The sequence below is a fragment of the Apteryx rowi genome, unplaced genomic scaffold, assembly GCF_003343035.1.
Source record: "Apteryx rowi isolate R43461 unplaced genomic scaffold, aptRow1 scaffold_174, whole genome shotgun sequence".
NCBI lineage: Eukaryota > Metazoa > Chordata > Aves > Apterygiformes > Apterygidae > Apteryx > Apteryx rowi.
Genome location: NW_020448019.1, coordinates 1,605,311 through 1,630,171, shown reverse-complemented (window position 1 = coordinate 1,630,171; position 24,861 = coordinate 1,605,311). Strand labels below are relative to the sequence as shown.

The 24,861-nt window shown below is 36.6% G+C and overlaps 2 protein-coding genes across 3 annotated transcripts in view; one reads left to right on the top strand and one right to left on the bottom strand.

Moving 5' to 3' along the window:
• The window catches only part of DDX60 (DExD/H-box helicase 60), a 47,524-nt gene extending 37,697 nt beyond the window's left edge, over positions 1 to 9,827 (top strand). The window contains 8 exon segments of the mRNA XM_026061028.1: positions 589 to 693; positions 1,723 to 1,864; positions 2,306 to 2,427; positions 3,029 to 3,176; positions 6,135 to 6,277; positions 7,276 to 7,427; positions 9,534 to 9,596; positions 9,691 to 9,827. Of these exon segments, the coding sequence (XP_025916813.1) occupies positions 589 to 693; positions 1,723 to 1,864; positions 2,306 to 2,427; positions 3,029 to 3,176; positions 6,135 to 6,277; positions 7,276 to 7,427; positions 9,534 to 9,596; positions 9,691 to 9,790 (975 nt within the window). The 3' untranslated portion in view covers positions 9,791 to 9,827.
• On the bottom strand, positions 4,663 to 24,327 carry LOC112963707. Of its 2 annotated transcripts, XR_003252697.1 has the most exons (10): positions 23,544 to 24,327; positions 21,730 to 21,816; positions 21,287 to 21,520; positions 19,346 to 19,368; positions 18,241 to 18,386; positions 17,224 to 17,324; positions 17,025 to 17,126; positions 13,546 to 15,935; positions 5,366 to 5,420; positions 4,663 to 5,167 (listed from the first exon to the last, which is right to left on the bottom strand). XR_003252697.1 is itself a non-coding variant. In XM_026061026.1 (8 exons), the coding sequence occupies exons 1-8, from the start codon at positions 24,087 to 24,089 to the stop codon at positions 14,139 to 14,141; spliced, it is 3,036 nt and encodes a 1,011-aa protein (XP_025916811.1). In that variant the 5' UTR covers positions 24,090 to 24,327; the 3' UTR covers positions 11,398 to 14,138. The 2 variants fall into 2 exon arrangements, 1 of the variants encoding a protein (XP_025916811.1); XM_026061026.1 differs by lacking the exons at positions 4,663 to 5,167; positions 5,366 to 5,420 and having other exon boundaries at positions 11,398 to 15,935.
• Positions 24,328 to 24,861: the final 534 nt, after the last annotated feature.

Here is a 24,861-nt window from a genome sequence, read left to right as displayed (position 1 = left end):
TTGAATGCAGTGATTTAGATAAACAATCCACGGCCATGATTACAAATTGTTCAAGGGGCCCCTCTTGTAATCATTCAGATAGAGCATATGGACATTTATTTTCAAGAATGTAAAAGATGAGCAAAGGACACAATGAATTCAGACATAAGTGGGATCAGCTGTTTGAGATAAAGTAAATTGGTAACCTTATGTATTAAAATATTAAAAATGATATTAAAGTGTACAGAATGATTTTAGAACTTCCTGGTTTTAGTTTAATGATGCAAATGTATATTAAGTTCTTGATCCTATAGATTTGTATATGAACTTCATGTAACTAACTCTGCATAGCTCAGCATGAATTTAAAACGTGCAAATATCTGACGTGTGCCAGACAAAGGATGGTCTCTTCACAAGCACTTGTGAAAAGGAGTTGGGTGTTCAATTAAAAAAAAAAAAGAACAAAACCAACCCCACCCAGCATTTCTATCCTGAAAACTAACTGATGAAACAAACATAAAAACTGGATCTTAAATTTCTTCGTTTATTACAATACAGACTTCCCCTTGTGTTTCTCATTTCTTGGGTTTTTATTTTTTGTTTGGCCAGGCATTGTCAGTGTTGAAGCACTCACTGATGTCCTTCAAACAAGAAAGACATACTGAACTATTAAAAATCTATTTTATCTTTTCCTTGCAGTTTCTTATCAAAGAGGTATGCTTTAACTCATTCTGGATAGCGGTAGTCAGTAAATACAGTCTTTTTTTCTTAAACCTACCAACTCTCAAAAAAAGTTAAGAACTTCTGTGTGTGCTAGTACTCTTTCACTTAAAAATGTTTATGTTCCACAGCAACAGTCAAGCTTCTGTAGAAATTTAAGGAAACAGATAAATTAGAGGACTTCAAGCCGGAGGTTAATTTTAAGTTATATATTTTGTGGAATAAATTCAATAGGGAAAGTCTCATGGTATGGTCTATGTAACTATGATCACAAATTGATTTGGAAACTAAAAATTGTGTTCTATTATGTATGAAGCAGCATGCATGTGAAATGATTGCAKCTTAAAACACTCTAAGAATCATATAATTTCCAAAATGCTGGGAGAAAATTATATCTCTAACAAAAATTTAGGAAACAGCTATTTGAAAAGGCTGAAAATTAGCAGTGTATCTCTGCATAGCAATAGTTTCAATTTGAGGGATACTGTTCTGGCAACTTTTTGTGCCTAACTCTAGTTTTGGTTTACAGCCAGGACTGCAGGCAGTAAGAGGTAGCAGTAATGTGATTACACCAACTTGTCTGTGACCAGGTTTCCTGGTCCTGCTCCCAACAGGAGCCCTATTCGGGTCTTCCCTCTGATGGATGTCCCTTGTGCGTGAGACCAGGAGTCTGATACTCCCACTGAACAGAAAAATCTGAAGTCAATATATGGGAGAGATTTGTAACATTTTTAGAAAGTAACAGTTAGTTAGCATGAGAACTGGCCAAAACCAAGTCCATGTTCCTAGTATCCTGTCTCTAATACTCTTTCAAGGGAAGAGTATAAAAAAAGGGGCACTAATACAATGATGATTCCCTAGATACTCCCTGCTTTCTAGTAAGGTGTGATGCAGAATGTTCTCTGCTAGGAGAGAGCTGTCTTGGCATTTATAGTGTTCAATAGAGTTTTTGTCAAATACAGGCTCATAAAAGACTTTGGATCTTTCACAGCTAAGCTGTTTCTTTGTTTTTAAATAACATAGGGCTACTTGGATCAAGAAGGTAACCCCATAGGATTTGCTGGACTTGTGACACACTTACACTATTATGAACCTTCAAATTTTGTCCTAGTGAGTTTTCTTGTGAAAGGCTTATTCCACAAATTGTGCCAGCCAATTGAAGAAGGTAAAACAATATTCCATGCACTTTAATTGTAGTCCATGGCAGGCTCTGTAGTCTGAAATGTTCTGAAATTTCTGGGTGCCTTGTTCCTGCTGCTGCCTTTTTCTTGCCTAGCCTTCATCCCTGCATCCTTGGTTTCTGCATCTCCCCATTCTGTATGTGCTTATATTTCTGTCTGAGAAAGCTAATGCACACATATGGCAATGCTAATATCATGAACCTAAATTTGTTTGCACTAACACTTTCTGAGTGCTTTGCTTAATCATTTAACTGGAGGATTTTTGTGTGTAATGACGTGATCTTTATCCAGCATTATTTTGCTTAACCTCTCTCATGACAATGGCAGCTGGCAGGGAAACTCCTGAATGGGAATCACTTTAAGCAAACAGAATTAACTTTTTAAAATTTTCTTATTTAATCTACATACTTTCTGTTTTGACATAGGCTCAACTGATTTTTCAGAAGATGTCATGGAAGAGCTGGTGCTCATTCTAGCAAACCTATTTGGGAGAAGGTATCTTCCAGCCAGCACAGCGAAATTTAGAAACAAATTTTACCAGTCAAAGGTAGAGAAAGCATTTGGTGTTTACTGTAACTTATATTACACCCCACCTCAGTGAATTTCTGGTTTCATTTTGTCAGTTAGGCTAGTGTCATGATGGAGGTACAGCAGTTAGAATAATGAAGAAGGTACTTACTGGATTAAGATAAAGTGGCTGTGATTTAACTACAGAATCAGTTGACTCTCAGGTCTCAGGTTAAATGAAAAGTGTCAGATTATTCAAGTATATTTTAGAGATGACAAATTATTATATATTTAGTGTCATGATATTTCAAAATTTTAAAGTATGGACTACACAGTGTTTCTTTATGCAATACAACTTAAATACCTCTTCCCCAAATAGAAATTTTATTTCTTTTTCTCACTCTACTAGATTTTTGTCTCAGTCTAAAGAGCTGTAGCATTTTGTGACACATACCAGTGACCTTATAAGGACTTGAGCATGCACTGTGGTACATGAAACTATGGGCTTAGGGCTTTTTCAAAAAATGGGACAGTATGACTAGGATGAACATTAACATTGATTAAGTCCAATGTAGGACTGACAATCTTGGAGAAATAATTTACCTAAATTAGGTAATAAACTGTTACGTATGTTATTTCAGGTCTTTCTAGAAGATCTGCCAGAAGACTTTGAAGATACTGTATATGAGTACAACAGCAAAGTAGAGAAAAACTTTGCTCATTTTCTTCTAACAGCTGCCAAGCTGGCTGATACGGAACAAGAATACAGACTTCCACTGTCAAAGACCAGTAGGCAGTGAAAAATTCATGCCTATTCATCATTTGTGAAATTGGTTATATTGAGAAAGTTAGATTAATTACTGTTTTGTAAAGAAAAAATGGTGAATTCAGACATGCTAATAAGGAGATACAATTTCTAGTTCCCTTTTATTTTAAAGTAAGCATGATAGATTATATTGTATATGGTAGGAGTGTATAGAAAAAGGATCTTTTTAGTTGCTCTTCTTTTATCATTTTAGATAGGAAATAAAAATAAAATTAAAGGCATTTCTTTTTAAATGGAAAATAAATAATTATGGTAAGTGTAATTAAAAAAAAAAAGCCTTTCTTCTGGTAATGACTGCATTTGCAGCTTCTGAAATGGCTGTGATAGCTGAATTGCTTTCAGAGTTGTACAAAGGTTAGTTTTTCAAGATTTGAACAGCCTTAAATAGAAGTAACAATTAAAGAGGAACATTGCTCCAGCTGTTCAATCAACTAAGTTACTTATGCCAATAAACGATGCCTAATAACCAGTGCAATATGAAAAAGCATTATGATAAAATTACCAAGCAACCTGGATTTTCACTGGGTGAAAAGTGTTTGACTACTACATAATCTCATGCTATTTCCAGGAAGAAAAATATAAACCCAATGTAATATACCACTGTCCCTTTACCTAGACCTTCTAAAAATATCATGCCTTCAAAAATATTATTTTTACAGAAAGGAAGCACTTAAAAATATAGTAGATACTGTGTTTATTTCTTTCTACATTAGTACACTGATTTTTCAATTTCTATTGTGTACAAAATAAAATAGCCAAAACATCTTATAAGGTACCATATGATCTACTTTGAGGTTTAAGTAAGGGGACAGCTGGACAGTTCCCAATATTTGGGAAGTTGTTTTATTTAAAGTGGATGCCCACTTAATGCATAGGTGAGGTATTAGGGGAGATAAACAGATAAAGTGACTTCAGAACAAGATTCTGAGTTCTGCATATGGCTTTGGATGGTAAATAGTAGCTTTCCAGTTCCACCAGGTAACACATACTGTTTCAAATGCTAAGTTTCAATGTCACTCATCAGAATGTCCAATGAATAATTAAAAAATACCTTAACTTTTCCCTCAATCAAATTTAATATTAGCTTAGGCGAGACTAACCTACATCTGAGGTGTGGCTTGCATATTCAAAGGCCCTCATTTTTAAAGTTCTTACATTGACATGAACACAACTTCTACTGTTACTTACTTTTATACTTTTTACTTTTACCATTTCTTACTTTTATAGTTTTAGCTAAGTTTGAAAATATGATTTATTTGTAACTGACCAGTGATGGCTGAATCGATAGGCAACCTCTAATATGAAAGAACAATTAAGTTGAATGGGGGAAAAGTCACCTTATACATATAGAGAAGTTAGGTTCTAGGATTATGTGGCCTTGTTGAGGTGATTGTGGACCAATGGAATGAAAAACAGAAAGATACTTGTTAAAAGAGAAACATACACAAGTTTCTGCAAACTACTTCTTGTTCTCAACAAATACAAGAACAGAACACTGGAAAGTGCTGCATAGTTGTACTCTTAGCAACCCTATAGTAAAATTCTGGATTTTTCATATTCATTTTAAGATTGCATATTTTAATAACAGAGAGAGCCCACATGGTAATACATTAACTGGAAAACTCAGGGAACATAGGGAAAAGATCTGTAAATCACGGAATGATGGTATTCCAGATTAGGAGAGCAAAGCATAAGCTGCCTTACGCTTTCAGGAAAGTCATGTGCATGAAACACATGATCACATGGACAGACTAGTTTAGTTCTGTGCACTGAATTCTGCAGGTTCATGTTGCTTTAGCTCCCTTGTTGGTGTTACAAATGTTACTTTTATCCAGGATGTGAGCAATGGAAATTGAATTTCCTCCTCTGCTTGAGTGGAGAACTTGCTTGTTTAAATAAACGGTGTAAGAGGCAGGCTTGGGGATATTCTCCCCATTTTGCTGAAGCTGTTTCACTTTGAAAGAAAGAAATACATTCCATTAGATTTAAAGAAAAAAAAAATCAAGATCAACCTGTATCCTGTAGTTCAAGATGTAAAAGACACTTTTTATACTTAACACAACTTTGGAGCAAGGCTAGGAAAAAAAATAGTGTCAAACTACGGAAATTTTTTTTATCAATGGCATAAAGGATGTAACTACAGCATACTTACCATAACACAAAGCAGAAAAGGTTTCAGCATAAAGATTAAAGGCATCACTGACATTCTAGAAAAAAAATTCAGTTTAGTGAAGACAGAGTACAAATAAATTTTTAGAAATAACTAGATGGCTCTTCTGATTGAGGTTATAGGCAGATCACAAACCAACCGAAATGCCATTCTGATGTAAAAACACGAAAATCATACTCAGTTGCATGAAGCAGAGTGCTTGTTATGCACCAGACTTTGCATACTTAAGCCCTAAGAAGGCCTCAATTAGAATATTGGTGTGTGCATGTGCAGTGCCACACTTCAAGAACGTTGACTGACATGTCAGAAGATAGCAATAAGAGCTATTAGAAGTCTAGCTATTACAGCCTGTGAATACAGATTGAAAAAAAATGTTTCTTTAACCTGGGACAGAATAAAAGATGAAGGTAAAAGAAGTCTTCAAATAGTAAAATTCACTTTGTTTTTGGAGTAACTTTATATTGTTAGCTATTTTGGCTACAGATGAAGCAAGGAGAAAGAGGTTTAAATTACAGGGGAAAAGATTTAAATGTAATTATCCTCACCGCTAGAAAGTTTTTTCTTACACACTGGAATCAATTGCTTAGAGAATCTTAAGAACAAGTCTAGCAAGAATGATTTGAGTTTGGAAGATTAATTCCATTTTCTGTCATTATCTAAACAAAGAGAAAATTGCTCACTTTTAAAATTCTTTGGTGAAGGGGTGCTTGTGTCTGTATAGCTTATCCTGTACTTAAAACTTCCTTTTTAGATTTTACATTTAAAGACTGGCATGGCTCTGAACTAGCATCTTATTTGATGGACAGCACCAAAAACATATCTGCCATCTCACCTTTTGCATGTTTATCTGGAATGATTGATCGTGATTTATTTCAAGCAGTGAACATTAATCAAGTAAGTTGGGGGGGGGGAAGAAGGGATGAATTTTATTTTCTTTTAATAAAAATGATTTTTGTTACAGTCTTTTTGCCTCTGGCTGACATGAAGGCAGTATGCACAACTATTACTGTAGCAGGAACAATTGCATTTGAAAAATTTCTAAAAAAAATTCGGCATGGAGTAGCACTACATTATCACCATGAAAGAAACACAGAATAGATAGATATAGGAAAGAACAGACTGTAAATAGTTTGCTCTCTTGAAAAAGGCCTCTGTTCCTGGCTTCTGGGTCCTGTTTACTCTGAGAGAGGTAAATGAGTTAAAGATTACTATAAAATTTCAGCTTCAAACCATATCCCCAATTTGTTTTTCTCCACTTCAGGAACTGGTTTTCATTCATCAGGCAGTAGTCCTAAGGAGCCTAGAAGAGTGAGCATTCTGTGCCATTATTACACCCATAATTTTCTTCCCTATCAGGACTTTGGAGATTATGTTAGATAGGATATGAATTAGATTAACTGTAATAAACATCAATATGTTTACTGATACATTTTCCTGTGATCTTCTACCTAGGGTTTGTACCATTAGGGAGTTATCACAAGACTCAATTCTGTAACAGGAAAATGGAATTCCTGAAACTGGGAATTTGAAATTCACCTTCATCCTTAAATTGTTCCATGCTTGTGGCCACCAATACTTACATTTAGAACATTCAAGAGTTAGTTTGAATGCATGATCTGTGCACATGGAAAAATCTTCATCTATCTTAAACTTGAGAAATCTAGTGCCCTCATTAATCCTTTTATTATTCAGGAAACATCTTAGAGCTAGACTACACATAAATTTACTAACAAACTGATTTATCTTCTATGTCAGGAAGCCTACATGGACTTTTGTAAATTTTTGGAGTGGCTCAGGATTAAAGATGTAGAACTTCTCAGCCATGGGTCTGAAGTTGTAGGTTTGACACAAGTATCAGCAAAAACATAGTAGTTATTTTGTATTTTTTTCAGGCTGTCTTACGTTCTCTCAGAATTAATGTCACAAATTGCCCTCTGCTTTACCTGGAAAAGTATGATAATCAAGGAAGGAAGAGGCCACTCAATGCATATGCACTTGACTTTTATAAGCATGGTTCCTTGATTGCATTGACAACTGATAACTGGTATGTACCACCTTCTTTAATATAGTTAAACAGGAACATTATTTTCAATACAGTACATAGCTAATTTATCTTGGAGTTTTATTTTTAAACTGCTCTCCCTCCAGAATTCTCAAGGATGGAATATCTGTTAAATATGGTTAGATTAGTTGAACATTTTAACGAGAACAAAACATATGCTATATTCATTTTTAAGTCCAATGATTATAGCTGAAAAGTGTTAGCTGCATATTCAAACAGTACTGTAAGTGTGAAACCTTGATTTTTGATGACACTAGTTATTTTGATTAACTTGTGGCATGATCTCAAATTACTTCTCATTGTTTCCTGCATCAAAAGCACAAACTGTCTTCTGTACAGGAAGATTGTGATCTTGGAAATCTGACTTTGCCTGTACCAAAGCAAAACTTGCCAGTAATTCTGTATTTTAATCAGTATTTCTTCCATGCTTCCCCTTTCCTAATTATTTCTTGACATGTAGCAACTTGTCTTCATAATATAATCATATCATTATCTCTTTTTAAGAGAAAAAAAAAGGAAAAAAAACCCAACCCCAAAACTCTTGGTGCCCYAGGCTGGTCAGTCACTGCCATATCTCATCATACTTTCATCATTAGGTCTATGGTACATGTGATTTTCCTCTCCTGTCTCCTCCCTAGATCACTTATACTCTGACTTTTCCAGACTTGGGAGTTTTCAGTCTTTTTTTTCAGTCTCTCCTGCCTGTTGCTTTTAACATTGATTATTACTTCCTTCACAATATATTTTTTAATCTGTTTTTGTCTTTATTATTTTACCAAGCTTTCAACATCTCTGTTATATATTACAGTCTTCTCTATTACTACATTGAGCTTTCTCATTTTAGGGACTTTCCCCATCTTTTTCATTGTGAAAAACCTTAAATAATTAAATAAAAATTGTCAAAGAACCTGTCAAACTCCTGCACTTGATGTAGCTCCAAACAAAAATTTTTTTTTTACACTCTTTCACCTTCCTAATTGGGCCACTTATAAACTTCATCATTCTCTTTTTTTTCTTCTCAAAAACTAGATTTGAGGTTTTCTCTTTCTTTTGCTCATACCATTTGCTATTTACTATTATCCTCTTCAGTCTTTTAAAGACTGCCAGAAGTGTTGTCTTTTCATGTTTATCATTATCACTTTCTCCTTTGATTCCCCTCACCGGGTTTCCCTAACCTTGTACATTCAATCTGTCTCATTTTCTTTACAAATCTTCCAGCTTCCCCTTCTTAATCAAGCCAGTCATGTACCTGTTTTATTCTCAACCTCACCTCAACTAAGTTCAAGGTCCCTCCCTCGACTACACTGTCAAGTATCTTTATTTTGCTTTCATGCTCATAGCCAATCCAGTCAACCTTTATGTTTGGATAGGAAAAATACCACTTCACACTACTCCCTGAAGGGGGGGGCAATATCATACCTGCTTTTTTGTAAGCTCTTCAAAGAAGGATCTGGTAAGAACCACTAGACTACAATTCCATACAACATTTTTAGTTAGAGTAATACAATTTGGCACTGGTGCCACATTATCAAGGGACAAGGTATACTGATGGTAATTATTTTCAATACAATATTGACTGTAAACTTATTAAAAATTTGTAATATTCTTAATTACTAGGAACTGAAATTTATGAAGTTGTGTTTCAGTAATGAGGGGGATCCTCTCCGCAGAATATAGGATCTTAGTCATCTATAGGTAGATAACATAGTTGACACTATTTCCTATAGATTAATCTGCTGGTTAAATTCTGAAGTATAGTCTTCCAATCTAGACTGGAATGCTTTAGTTATTCAAACAGTTGAAACTATGCTCCCAAAATACTGTTAATAAATTAAATTGCTTTGACCTTTTCCAAATATGACTTGAGTCTTTTGGTAGACTTAGTATAATTACGGAAACATGCATCTCTGGAACATTATTAATTAGACTTTAAGCTTACAGTTATTCTACAGTAATCCTAATGAACTAGTATAACAATGTTTGATGCCACTGTATACACTCTGTATACTCATCTAACCTAAGTGGCAGGGGTTATTAAAGGTGAAACAGTATGATATAATGCACATCCATTTGGATTTTCTTTTTTAGGTTAAACGAAAGAGATGCTTACTACCACCTCAAGGATTTTTCACTCCTCATTAAGACTGTATGGTATGAAAAACTTGTACTTTTTAATATTCAATGTATATTATATTTTTAAAACCACTTAAAATGCTTTTTTTTTTGTTGTTTTTTAAATAAACAGAACATCATTGAGTGAACTGTGTGACAAYCCAAATGATAATGTTCTATTGGCATTTCAAAAACTGGCTGAAAACTACAAAAAGAAACTGGCTGCAGTCTGAGCCTTATGGCTAACCTGGATGATCAGGAGAGTGATTAACTGGGGGGGGGGGGGGGGGGGGGGGGGGGCAGGGAGGAATTAGCAGTATATAATACTCTTTCCACACAGATCAACTGCCTTTTAAGTTAAGAAGTGACTAGGTCTGAGTTCTCAAATATGTTTAATAATAAACCTGTACTAATACCCAATAGTAGTAATACAAGGTTTGCCTTAGAAAATTTTAACCTTTATATGTTGACATTTTAGCTTGTTCTATTGTCAAGTAAATAATCATTGTTTTTAATATATTGCAGAACTAGGTAATTTGCAGGTATTTTTTGATTTCAAATGTTTTTTTTCAAGCAGTGATATACATGTTAAGACAGCTTTCAGAAATACACCAAACAAACCTCACAGTTCTGAGGAGCTGTTCCCATCAGCTGTCATTAGGACAACGTTGAAACCTTTCAGCTCATTTGTGTTCAGCAGTTATTTTGGCAATTATAATCAAATTAATTGTTCTAATTGTTCTCCAAGGTTTGCATTGTGTTATAAAGCAGACTTTGTACCATCATGAACCTTTATGAAAGCTCTTAAATGACTCTACAGTTTTAGTCTACAAAAGTATAAAAAAGGTTTTGATCAGTATAATGAAGTTTGATGAAAGTCTCAGCCATGAGTCGAATTGTCTTTTTACGTATTGTACCTTTAAGAGTTAGAAAGATAAGCATACAGGAGGATCGTGCAGTACTTGTCAAAAGGTTCCTTATAATCCAAAAGTAAAGTACATTTCTTATTTCCTTTACTTAATAGAACAAAAACAAGTTTCCACCACTGTTTTCATACATTTGTGAAAATTCTTTGGTTTAACCATACATTTTAGTCCACCTGTAGCCTAGCATATATATACATACATATATATGTGTATATATGTATACACATACACAGATAAATAACCTTGGAAAATTAGGCTTTGATACCAACCCTTATTGCAACACACAATTTTATAATGATAACCAAGAAAATGATGGAAATCATTTCTACTGATGATAAGCAGTGTTTCTTCACATACTCTGTAGTGTTCACAACCGACCATTGATCTCTGACTTGAAGTCTCTTTAGACAGCATTATACTACTACTAAGTGCAACATGCATTGCTAGGTGGTACCAGGAGAAAAACTGTAATTAGTCAGGTAGTGTTGCTGAGGTACCATTAACTGACTAAACTCTTTTTTTTCTTCCACAGTTTTTCAAGCTGCAGCAAAAATAGAGCATAATGGCAAGAACATACAGCTTTAACTCTTCTTGGAAAATAAAATTTACTTAAGTTATTCTTTACTGCCTGGCAATCATGGCACATGTAGGCAAATCTTGCACAAGGGTGCCTCAACTGGAGGTGAAGTGACCTAATTTAGATCATTCCATGCTCATGTTTCCTGATGTAAATGGAATAATCTTTTTAGCTAACATCACACACACAATTCACTGACCTAGGAGTAAGGTCAGAAATTTAACTCAGTTATTTCAACAGTTAATTAGAACATTTTTTCAGTTTTCCAAATATAAAAATCTTTTGTAAGAGTTTGGCCCTGTCCTCCAATAAGAAAATATACTAATACTCAAAATGCTATTTTTAGATTTAATGTTCCATTTTATTTTTCACTGCCAGGTCATCCCCACAATTATGCTGATCTATCATCTCATTACTTAAAATACATTACTTATTATATGCTTATATGCTTTAAGATTTATCATCCTAACCACAAACTTCACCTCCCAAACCAAGATTGAATCTGTGTTCAGAATACAATAGGTACTTCAAGTTTTGTTACCAAGTTACTAATTCTTTTTCATAGGAAAAGATCTTGGGTGAAAAACAAACTAGTTAGGTGTATCACAATACTGATTTTATATGCTGAAGAATGTAATGTTTCTTAAACATTAGTAAGAACAATCAATATTTCACTTTTAATAACACATATAGAAAAGCACCTCACTCCCTTCATCGCTTCTAAGAAGTCAAAAGTTTAACAARTGAAATATCAGGAAATTGAAAATTCTATTAATATCTCAGCAGACTGTAATTTTACTATAACATATTGTAATTTAAGTGCCCTGCCTATCATTTATCCTTCCACTGTAAAAGCTTCATCTTGAGCTATGATCTCTGTCATCTCAGCATACACAGATTACAACTTGCCAAACTTGAAAAGCAGTCCCAGGTCTATATTGAATGCACACACAATTTCTTCTGTAAAAAATAACGTATCATATTCCATTTATCTTACAATTTTATAATAGTGTCTTTTCACTAAAACGCAAAATATCTACTTTAAAGTTTAACATTATCAAACTCTCAGAAAACATCATAAATGGACCCAGTGAAGAGAAGAGATATGAAAGTAAGTAGTTTTAAGAAACTCATTAGGGTTTCCAAATAAGTTATTCTACATGGATGTTTTTTCCTGCTGTGGAGGCAAACAGAATACACAATTTTCTGATCTTTTTGTCATTGTAGCAGAAAAGATCTGAAACACAAAATTTTGCAGCAATTTTTATAAGAGCCTCATCTGTCTCTAAAACTGTGTTCTGTTTCTCCCGTTTTCATTACAATGAGATCAACCTCCTTCCATGGTTGTGTCTGCCTTTAGCATCGCACTCAGCCTCCATCTTCTAGTAATTTAACTTAGTACCTTTTTAAGACTTATCTCCTACACAATCAGAAAAACATGATATGAATATTTAGAGATAGATGTAAAACAATTCTTGGGACAAAACTGAACTGCAGTAAGACTTAAGAGATGAATATAAAGAACTATAAAACTAACAATAATAAAGAGAATTTTTGCCATCTTCCTTACTATAACACAAGACACAAAGGGAAGATTAGTGAGTTTTATAAGTTCCAGAAACTGTTTTTCCAGCACATTTAATAATGGAATGCACTGCCACAGAGAAACTGAGGGCAAGAATTTAGCACAAATCAAATTAGAATTAGATCAATGTTTCCTAAATTAAGAATAGTATTTCTAAAGTATTCCATCACAGTAAGTATAGGTATAAGCCTTGCAGACATTTAAGTGATATTTCTCTTACTGAGTTAAAAATCATTTGGAATCTTTTTTTTTTTTTTAATATGGAAAGTATCTAGTTACCAGTGAAAAATTCTGAAGGGTTGTTTGATATGATGCTTCAGGATTTATGGTCTAATACTTAGCAGGTTGACATATCTGCCTAATACAGGATTTGTTTATTTATTTAAAATCTGGAACTAGCTCCTACTGGAGACTGAACACTAAATAAGATGGAGCTTTAGCCTGAAATAGTATTACCATCCACATATTCTAATAGCTAAAGAACAATTATCTTTCAGATGCAACAAAACAGTTAACAAATCAGAAAGGATAGCATTTTTATCCTCACATATTTTACGAACTAAAAAATTCAATGAGTTCTGTATCCTTAATACTTAAAGTCAAAAATACTATTTTGCTTTTTTTCTATCATTACACATACTTTTTATGGAGATTTTGTTACATTAAAACCTATATTCTCCTAATGCTTTCATCAAACAAGTGAATATCTGTCCACTAATTCCCCAACTGCTGCCAAAAGGATAATGAAAATTCACYGTTTGACAGTTACTTTTCATAAAGGTAGCATTTTGTAAGTGTAGCTGATATCTGTCCCTCACATATAACAAGAATATTCATATAGTGCTTCAATTTTAAATGCATAAAAGACATTATTGAAATAAATGACATTAGAAGTTGTACCTTCAGTATGCATTAAGTACAGCATAGAAACAGAATATAGCCAACGGGAGATGAAGCAAAACAATTTTCAACAGATAGTGTCCTTCAGTGTCCTTCTTTAAACTATTTTGCCCTGGGTCTTCTCAACCCCCGCTTCCCAGGTGGATGTTATTGTCTGTACTCTCTTTCTGACTTGACCCTAGTACAGTGCTGTTGTACTAAAACAGCAGGATACTGCTTTCTGGTGCAAAGGCTTCATCGAACCTGCCTTCGGGGACACCTCAATCCCCACACGACCCTTCACATGCCCCAGTGACATTTCTTGGAAAGCCTGTATTCCTAAGTATGTGGTATGTATGGCTAAACTTAGTCTTTAATAGCACATGGCATTTTTGGTTGTTTCTTCAGTTTGGGTTTGTACCATAAAAATATTTTACTCTATTGAACTGTAGCTGCTGACAAGCAGTTATGTTTCTAGCACAGATATACCTCAACTGGCAAGAATCATGGAAAATAAAACTGTAAAACCACAAGGTATCCCCACTTTTTAATGTTATGTAGTGTTTATTTTGTTCCAGCTCATTTAAGCATAGTTATCTTCTATTTCACTCTGTTCATGTCTCTGATTTTCCTCTAGCAGATATTTTGTCTTCTGCAACAGAAAAATATTCTGATGCACTGCTGTTATCACTAGAGGTTGATGTTTGACTTAGCTCTTCAGTGTCAGAATCAGTGTCACTTGGTATTCCTCCTGCCTCATTTACGATGAGTGTAGAGCCTCCTAAAAATGAATCACTGCATGTGTCAGGAACAGAACAAGCTTCATTCTGAAACAGTACAGACTCAGGTTCATCCTCCTTCCTAGCACAGGAATAGTTGTTTTCAGCAGTAATTCTACCGTCTTCATCTTTTACCTTTATTTCTTGTTTTGTTGACGTAGTAAGTTGAGTGAAAGAGGCAGTCTCTTCTTTATCAGGAATGGCAGCTGAACACAAAGGCTGACTAAAAGAAGAATTACTATCAGCAATTGTTTTTTCATTTTCAACCTTCTTAGAAGAGTTCATGGGAAAAAAAGAATCTGCACATTTTGGACCACTTTGTTTAGAAGCAGGCTCTGTACACTCTAGAGACACTGACTTTTCTAGATTTAAGAGTGTTTTGTCTGGAGATTCTGTTTTCTTTTTTTCATTTTTTTTAGTGCCACTTTTAGAGAAAAGCACTGAGGAGGAAGTCAGTGAATCGGAGGTATTTTTGACAATGCCTCCAAATGAAAACACTGGTGAAGGCAGCTGAAGACAGTTATTTGCAAAGGAAAAAACATAATTGCTGTGGTGAAGGGGGGTCTCAGAAACATCATTCACCCCAGCTGCAGTGCTGGTTTCTGAAGTACTATAAGCTACAGTAGTGATGGATTCTGAGGTATTAGCAGTTTGCTCCAACAAGACCGATGGATTTAGCATACAGCGTTCTATAGCTTCGTTTGGAGAAACTGTATTTTCTCCCATGTGACGTGTTGCATTTTGGTCAGATGGCTTCTCTGATTGGTTAAAAAATGAGGGTAATGGTAAAACCTTAAATGAATTGCTGGCTCCAGATACTGTGAAACGATCTCTTTCTGAATTGCCAAAGGCAAACGAAAAAACAGGTTTCTCACTTTCTGCTGATTCTAAATTAGGACTGGTTGAAGCATTAGAAACAGTAGTTTTAGTTACAGAGCTAAGTTTCATAAATTTAGTTTCATCCTGGTCATCTATTTTATCCTCAGGATCACATTTCCCTAGATAAAATGTAGGGAAAATAGATTTACTGTCTTTCTTTGTAAAGGAAACTGTAGCTGCGTCTTTAATAAACCTGGGTAATGAGTTGTTACATGCACTGAAAGCAAAAGGTGAAGCAGAAACTCTCTCTGCAGAAATATCTAAAAATGCTGAACCTGAAACAGTAACAGGTACTGATGCTGATGGTTTTAAACCAGATGAAGCGCTGGAATTTGCATCCATTTCATTGGAAACCATAACTGCTGACGACTGCACTGGTATTTTTTCTTTCATTACTAAGCCATTAGAGTTCTCCGATAAGGCCAGTGTGCTTATTTCCTGGGACCTTTTTTCATGAAAAAATTTAAAGTCACTATTTGTTTCAGAAAAATTCAAGTTTGTGGATGGAATGCTCTGATTACTAGTACTGGAAAAGCTTATCTCATCAAAACCATCTGCTCTTTGCAAGCTTCCCATTTTTACTCTATCTGCATTGTTTGCTTTAGTAGATGAAGATACAAAAGGAACTCCTGAGGACTTATTCTTCAAAGCCTCAGTGGTTACACATTTATACTTTTTATTTGCAGGTAGAGTTTGTATCTTGAACTCATGAGACAGCTTCTGATGTTCCATGTAGTATTTATAACGTAGCTCCTACAATTACAGAAATGAATCCTGTTAAGTAAAACAGAGCATCTGTGGATTCAGAAATTGTAAAATAGTTATGTACAATGCTAAGATTAAAAAAGCTGTTTGCATATTTTATAGCATTTATGATAGGTTTTTTGTCTCCATTGCTGCTAGAAGTCAACAGAAACCACATCATTATGAAAAAAGATCTTTAAAAACAAGATACACATGGGACCCTAATGACAAAATAGATACTGAAATAGGAAACTATAGAGGAAAAAAAGTATACAAGATGACTGCCAAAGCTGAAAATGTTTAAAAAATACTAGCTTAGAGTCATATTAAATGACAAATTCTCAAGCTCTGTCATGAACAACCACCATCTGAAAATAATGCAGTATTTGATTAGATACAATCAAATATTAAATTACATTCTCAGTGGGACTAAGAGAGTCGAATGTCTTCTACAAAACAATAAATAATAATAATGGCATATTTAGAGTGCCTAAGCGACTTCTAGTGTGTTCACCTGCTATTGCTATTCTGAATACATACATTAAACAATTAACTGCCAGTCACACTCCACTAACTGCAAAAAGATTCATCCCTGCACAGAACAATACTCCACACTGAGCCACCCACATGGGACTGAAATAAGTGTGCGTGTCGGGGGGGGAGTGGAGAAGTTTCATAACTAGATCACTGGAGATACAACTAAAAAGAGACTGGTTTCAGCTTCATGTCAAAGTTTCAGGAATTTAGAATTCACTCCAGGTCTGCCTATTATCTTCAAAAAACCCAGAACACCAGCAAGTTACTTCCTCTTCAAATAAGCAATAGAGAATCCTATTTGGATTAGAAAGCTACAGATGTGTCTGAAAAAGCCCCATTAAAATATTTGTATTTTAAGTCACTAAGTACCATCAAATTCTAGTTTTCTGAAGAAAAAATTAAATCCTGGCAGCTTTAATAACTTTATCAGATTTACATTCCAGAATTGGAAGGGTACCTGTCTCCAAATAAAAGTGAAAAAAAAGTATACAAACATATTTAGAAAGTTGTGTTGTAACAATTAATAACTTAGCCATACTTACAACAGATGTTCAGTCATACCTCATGACTCATATTTTGAAATGCTGACATTTCTGATATTGACATTAAGCGAGTACAGATCCGACCACCATCTGCTAGCGCTTCCTCCTGTCCTGCTACTGGCTGAAAGATGTTTTGCATCAGACATTATAGTCCATTTTGATATCAAAGACAAAACAAAATACTATCCAGCGTTGTAACCTCATAGCCAATTACTTACAAGAAACATGTTGGGTATATTTTTCTGGTCTTTCCATTGCTTTACGTTATTTTTAGATACAGTATTGTTAGCTGAGTTCTCATTTCCTTGAGAAGGTAGATCTATTAAAAGGAAAAAAAAATATATTGATTGGAGAACATCCAAGTATGAAAAATAATACAAATATTTTTCTAGACACAAAATTGTGACAAAAATATTCTGTTTTTATAAATCAACCAAGTACTATTTTAAATATGAAGTTTACACTGATAAAAAAAAAACCTCAGCAGATATTTTCAAAATATACAGGATACCAGGCAATGAAATATAGACTGCAGGTAAGATACTGAAAGGCACTACAGGCATTATGAGTCTTGTATTATATACTTAATACTGGACTTGCWTTAAAAAAAACCTGACCCCCACCCCCACCCTGCAAAAGACAGAAAACCCTTGCTGCAGTGTTCAAAGAGCCACATGTGACTAAAATCATTTTATTCCTGTATTTGCATCCTTAAAGGTTCCTGTGCATCTAAATATAGATTCCAATTAAGAACAAACTTACCTTGCCCTAAGCAACTAAGACTCTAGCACTTATCTAAACTCCTGTGATGCAAAGCAAGATGCCTGCTTAAGAGCTTTTCTAACTGCTCTGATGCAGCACTCACTTTTTTTTATCCTACAGGTTAAAATATTTATTTAATCAGGGAGTAGACAACTTTGGTATTACACTACAACAAACATCCATCTAGCTCAGTATTACATTTCTGACAATGGTCATACAGGTTTTATAGGAAAATTAAAATGAAACTTCTCCCAGCTTCCAAAAACACAGCTTAGGCACTTTCTGGAGAGAAAGCATCCACAAAATTTGTTTAAAAGCCTTGATGAACTTGTCTTCTATTAATTTGTTCAGATGCTTTCTGAACTCATGCATAGTTTTGCCTTCTAGAATGTTTATCAGCAATGAATTCCACAAACTGTGGGTTCCTAAAGTGCCTTCCTGAATCTGTCCTATATTAAATCCTCCTTACCTACCTTTAACTACACCTACATTAACTGGTATTAACTTCAAGGCCAAGATTTCATTAACCACAGGTTTGATATCCATTTTCTTTTGGGTATACTCTGGTGGCTTCTCATAGCTGGATGCTATATTCATCAGGTCAAGCTGAGTTTTCATTCTGGAAAATGAAAAAAAAAAACCCCACACTTAAAAAAAMCCCTTTTTATTAAGGCTCAGATGCCAACAACAAAATTAAATTGTTTAATAAAAAAATTATTGAAAAAAGTAAGTAAAAGGGAAAAAAACCTGAAGAAGTCTTCAATAAAACATTGAYAGTTTCCTAAATTTCTTTTTTTAAACTTTATTACTTGAAGATTCATTTGGATTAGGTTTCATGGAAAAAGAAAATTGCAAAAAGAAGTGTCTTAATTCAGTCAAAAGATTTTAAAACCCCCCTGTTATTAATGGGCTGTATCTGAATCAAAATTGTACTCTTTCAGAGGACATTGCTGATGTTAGTCTGAACCACAAAATATTTTGAAGAACTCCATTTTCAATATTCTTTCTCAAAAACCACCGCTTCACTGACCTTTAAATAATTGCAGTCATGTAAGTGATAAGAAATTTAATTAAGAACCTTTAGAAGGAAATATATGGCATTCAGGGTAAATGTACTGCAAACAATGAAAATGAAGATACTGCAGGATCTTCATATATGCTCTTACATTTAAAGAGCCATGCTGTAAAAGCTTCTATTGTTAACTCCAAATATTTTATAACTGAACAAGTAGTACACACTCCAGTACTCCCGATTCCAGTTCAAATAAGGTATCTAAAAAAGTCCAATAACCCTGTATTTATGAATTCCTATATTACAGTTTTTGCTAGTGAGCTGATTCAAAGATTGATATCCAGTAGGCTGATTATCTGATCCCAGATAGCACATCACAAGTTATTGACACATACCGCCTAAAATTTGGCACATGCAGCATCCAAAAATCCACAAGCATTAATAACTTAGTTACTAAACATTATTTTCATTAAGTGGATATCTATAGCCACATCTAAAATAACTATTCTTTTGATCTTAAGAATTTACAAGAAAAGAAATAAAGTACGAAAAAAATACATATATACCTTGTATTCAAGCCACAGGCCACCTATAAATAAAACAAGAATTCATATGAGTGTGTTTTCCACCAACTTACGAGAGGAAACTATTGCTTTATTAAAATACTTCTGAGATTAAACTCCCTACCTTGATTTCACAGAACTATAGGTGATAAACCTTTTAACATTTTATATATACATATGTGTGTGTATACATCTATATGTATATATACACATGTGTGTGTATAAATATTAATACACACACTGTTCAAATAATAATAATAAAAACAGCCACATATAAGAAAAGGCAATTCTGGGAGAGAATGACCAGTCCCATAATATTTTGTGTTGAGGACAAAGAGAGATTTCTTGAGAGCCAAAGAAAAGCATTCAGAGTATGAGTCATGAACTATACAGTTATCTCATGCATTTTAGATGTTCAGATATTTGTAAATATTCAAATGAAGGACTATTTTGTATTCCTTGGTGAGGGAAACATCTGCTAACTGCTCTCAAGATGTTATTATACCGAGGTTAAAAAAAAAAAAAAAGCCATCTTTTAGTTTTAAATCAGCCAAATCATAGCAGTATGAAATGCATTTTGCTATAGTCCTTCAAGTGACAACTTACCAAAGAACAAGTAACAACAACAACAAAGTAAATTATAGACTAGCTCCTTCCCTATGAGACACTGATGACCTCAGTACAATGAATCTTAAAGAATACACCTCAGCAAAATCAGCTGTGTACTGATATGGTGGAAAAAGCTGGTAAACTTGAAGCATACTGATCACTGGATTCAGGACACTTCTTCCATAAATGGGGGTCACTTTCACCTGAAAGTGAAATTTTCCCTAAGACAAGTTGAGTTACCAGAAACTTGGTCAAGTTCCAAGTACTTCAACTTCTCATTTATCTGAGGACAGTAAAAAAAACAGTTGCAGGAAATAGCAATGTGCTGCAGTTTCTTAGCAGAGGTATGTATACATGAACACTGAAGTTAAAGGAAGCACAGAATTCGGTGATTTCTTAGACCCATATCTGAAGGCTGCACTAAGTTTCAAACAACAGCAGCTACAGTCCTGGACATAAATAATCTAGCTGGTTTAGAGTCAGATGAAAGGTCTAGCCTAGCTGCAGTAACAGTGATGACTGAGCTTGCGTCTTTTGTTCCTCTAGCATTTATCTCAAAATTAATTAAAGGATGTTTGTATCTCCAGTTCCCCTAAAGACTATGACAAAGACTTTCAGAGTATTATACAGAAGCATATAAACTACTTGATACAGTGTTTGTCAGGGTACTTAAGTTAGCTTTGAATAAGCTAATATATCTCCATTGCACACCTCAATGCAAAGAGTACAGTAGGTTTTTGAATCAGTGTAATTCAACTTAAGTCAGTTATCTGGTACGGTACTCCCCTGTGCACTACAGAAAATTATCAATTCTGGCTCCAGTCTTCCCCCTCAAAAGTTTTAGTATCTCACAAATTTAATGATGCAATGAAAGTGCTCAATATACAGAATATTTGAAAATAAACATGAACAAGCATATAAATGCAAGACAACGTTGATAGCAGTACTAGGAAATAACTCCCTTACCCAGCATCAAACCAGCTTACTTTCAGAGCTGGTAACATAATACAGCAAGTGTTACAACAATAACTATACAGTCAATTTCATCAGTTTCTTTTTAATGTAAAGAAAGTAAAAAGCATTAGTAAATTCTATTAAATACCATGGGTTAACTGCAAGAAATGCTTTTTAAACTTTGCTATAGTAAAAAGCATGTTATAAAAAAGTATGAAGTGTCAAATTATTTTAGTCCAAATTCTTAATTTTTTAAATTTATTTAATTTAGTTTTCCCTGATCCAGTCATTATTGTAATCATAATCTATAATGTGTCAGGCTCTACATGACATTTTGAGGATTATACAAATGATGTCAAGTAGCAATAGAAAGGCTATCACCTCCAGGAAACACTGAGGATCACATTCATGAACAAGCTTTTCACAGTCCTTCAGAAAATTCTCAATGGTTTTCTTGTGAGTTTCCTTCATTTTCTTCCAAATCTGAAATTCTTTCTCTTTTTTACTTCTTTGGTTTTCAACATCATCTAGCAATTGCTTTTTCTTCATTTCCAGAGTTTTGAATATTTCTCCAAATTCCAGTGCAATTATCTCTGCTTCATTGGTCAGCATTATCTAGAAGCAAGAGAATGTAAATGCAGATGAAGTTGCAGTAGCAAAGTCTATACTGGAGTCACATTCCTAACTAAGTTCAGAACATGTCTAAACAACAGAGAGTACCAGCATGCTCCATGTCGTGATTAACCTACAACGAGTAAAGAACCAAGTTGTTGCTATCAAGCTACATATAACCCCTCCCCCAAAACCCAGCATCTGTAACTCACGTCAGTATCATCTGGATGACTTGAGATTTCATTCATCAGCTTCTCATTTATTATTCTCAGTTTTTTCAGACTACTGAAGAAGGTTAACTGTAAAGACAGCAATTGAAAAGCTTGTTACAGCATTATCCACTCCATAAAATACATACATTTCTGTGGTTATCTTGAAATTATCTTGGGATGTTCTGTACAACATATAAACAAAGGCAGTGATACAAAGCATCACTTAATAACATTTCACACTTTCTTGGAACAGTAAACAAACTTCCATTTGCGATTTCTCTAATGTTTTTAGGCTCACCTACAATACAACATTTTGCTACAATTACTGTACAGCTACAACAAAAGTCTGTTTTTCCTCCATCTTCTTTTTATCCTCCTCCCTCAGACACATCTATCAAAATATAACATTGTTATATTATTCCAGTTTGACAAACAAATCTGAGTTAGTCTCTTTTTTCAAAATATTATGCCTCACACTGACAAAATAGAAAGCTGTCCACAACTGAGTTATTTTGTTTGTTTTTAAACATAGTCTACTACAAAGACTGTTATCCCCCAATTCTTTCGGGGACAGGCAACTCTGGTGAGGGAGGAAAGGGGGCATAGAGAAATCAGTGCAAGAATAACTTCGGGCTTTAAAAATAGCCAATGCCGCATGTAAACTTTTAATGACCAAACCATCCATTGCAAAAGATGTAGACTCCATGAAAACACCTGCCTTATAAAACTGTTAAACTGTTACTGTTATTGTTAAACTGTTACTACACATGAGGTCAGCCATCATATACAGCTAATGGAAAATCTACCCCATTACCACCCTGAAGCCTCTAGTTAGTACATGATAAATCCTACATCACCTTCAAAATTGTGTTTTCTAATTAGTCCATTACCTATATATGAAACAAAGTCTGAAAAAACAAACATTAACCTTTTCCTTTACTAAGGACATAAACTACATTCTCCAATTCTGGCTCTGGTCAGTAAAGAATTATGTTCAGGGCAGAATATTAAAGCATTGGCTCCAAATTAATGTTTTGTCATGACTGGCTTATTTTCTTAGCTACAATAGCCACAACACTTATCCTCTTTAGCACTGTTTCAATACTGTGTATCAGAACTGTTTTATGGCATGCTATCCAGCACCTGGTTTAAGTAGGGCGTGAAAAACTCACTTTACCAGAATGCTAGCTGTTTTGATAAAAAAAAACCTCTTCTACTACTACAAAAACACCCCAAACACAAAAAACAGTAGGCCTGCCAGTTGCTGGAATATATTTCTGTTGTATAGTTATTAAATTTTATTTATCTAAGCTACTTCTAAGTAGGTAATTAGCTATCATCCGAATTACCTAAATCAACTCAGAGAACCTATAAACAAAGTACCTGTGTGTTTTTGGTTAACAGAACTAGCATCTTTCTGGACTTGGAAAAAACAGATCAAAGCACGGAGTTAAATAACTGTTCGCATCCGTGTGTTACTACAGCAGAAGTACAAGTCTTCATTTACAAAAAAAAAAAAAGTTAACTCTTAAGGTGCTTTGATAAGCTCTGTTCAGATCGCACGGTACTGTAAGATAGCCTGGTGCCCTGTACGTGAAGCCTGGCGGCAGCACGGCAAGCTACACTCCGCTGCTCTGCACACGAGTGCCCACGCGTTCAAAGCGGCGCTCTCCCTCGCTGCCTTTCGCCTACCCACGACACTGCGCTTCTCCCCGCGTTTCTGAACAAGAGCGACCCAGGTCGGCTGGGACCCCTCCGCGACAGCCCGACCTCCCGGCCCAACCCCTGGCGCAGGGAGGAAGCGCCGCGCTTACTTTTTCCTCCTGATACACAGTGTCTATTAGGTTGACGGAGTGGAAAATGCCTTGGTGCTCCTCAGACACGCACTGTCCGCAGCCCGCCTGGCGGCACATCCGGCAGTAGAGCTGCACCAGGCGGCTCGGATGCTTCTGGCAGGTTCCCCCGAGGGGCAGCGGGGAGAACAGGCCAGGCCCCGGGCCCTGCTCTGCCTCGGCCGCCTTGGCAGCCCCCGCCGTGCCGGACCGGTAGAGCTTCACCACCTCCGCCAAGGTGGTGTTGACGGGCAGCGCGGCGGCGCCGCCGCGGGGCAGCGGGCAGAGCTTCCTGCACAGCGGGCACGACACGCGGGTGGCGGCCGCGGCGCCGCCAGCGCCCTGCCCCGGGCCTCCCCGCGAGAGGCGGGCCTGCCCCTGGCCCCGCTGCTGCTGCAGGCGGGCGGCTTCGGCCGAGGCCAGGCACTCGAGCACGCAGTCCCGGCAGAAGTTGTGCGAGCACAGCGGCAGCGTGACCGGCTCCTCGAAGAGGGACAGGCACACGGCACACGTCAGGCTGGCCTCCATCTGCGACAGGCAACTGCGCGGCCGAGGCCGCGGCTCCTCCCCCCCTCGGCCCGGCACGCAGGCGGCCCGGCTGGGAGCCCCCGCCTCGCCACACGGCGCCGCTCCCTCCAGCTCAGCGCCAGGCGGCTGCGGGCCCCGCCGCTAGCGGGCTGCGGGTGCGGGGGGGGGAGCGGGCGGGCCCACCGCCAACGGCGCCGCCAGCTTCGAACTTCAACCGCCCCTTCCAGCCGCCAACTTCGCAGGAAGTGGAACCCGGCAGTGGAGGGCGGGGCAGGGAGCAGCCGTGGTGGCGATTTGGGGAAGGCGCGAGATTGACACTGCTGCCTTCCAGTCAGAGCACAGGGGGCGTGCGGCAGCGTCACAGGCGGGGCAAGGGCGCTGGGTGGTGGCTGTGCGACCGGTGGCGGCAGCGCTGCCGGTGCGCGCTAGGACCCGGCTCCTCCCAACGGGCGCGCGAGCGGCGGCGCGCCAGCACCCGCCGCCGCCGCCGGTTGCGGGCGTTAAATCCGCGGCCGCCGGGGCGCAGTGGGCGGTTTGCCCGGCTGCCGGCTCCGCGCCGCGGTCCTGCCGACCTCGGGGAACGCCCCCGTGACGCAGGAGTTTCCGGGCTGCCTGCTGCCGAGAGAACTTTATTATTTTTTTATTCCTGTATGCAAATACGCAGCGTTAATATGAAGCAGCTACGCGGTGGTGTGATACGGCTGCGGTTAGCTACATGTAACTGCAGGTGCAAAACCGTGATAAAACTCAAATAGGCTTCGAGTTTTGTTAA

Excerpts from the sequence above, each read along its gene's own strand:
- LOC112963707 (XM_026061026.1), bottom strand. The coding sequence starts at position 24,089 with ATGGAGGCCAGCCTGACGTGTGCCGTGTGCCTGTCCCTCTTCGAGGAG. Across the intron at positions 21,817-23,543 it reads CTGTGTATCAGGAGGAAAAA|TTAACCTTCTTCAGTAGTCT; the intron begins GTAAGCGCGGCG and ends CTGTCTTTACAG. Across the intron at positions 19,369-21,286 it reads ATCCTCAGTGTTTCCTGGAG|GTGGCCTGTGGCTTGAATAC; the intron begins GTGATAGCCTTT and ends TTTTATTTATAG.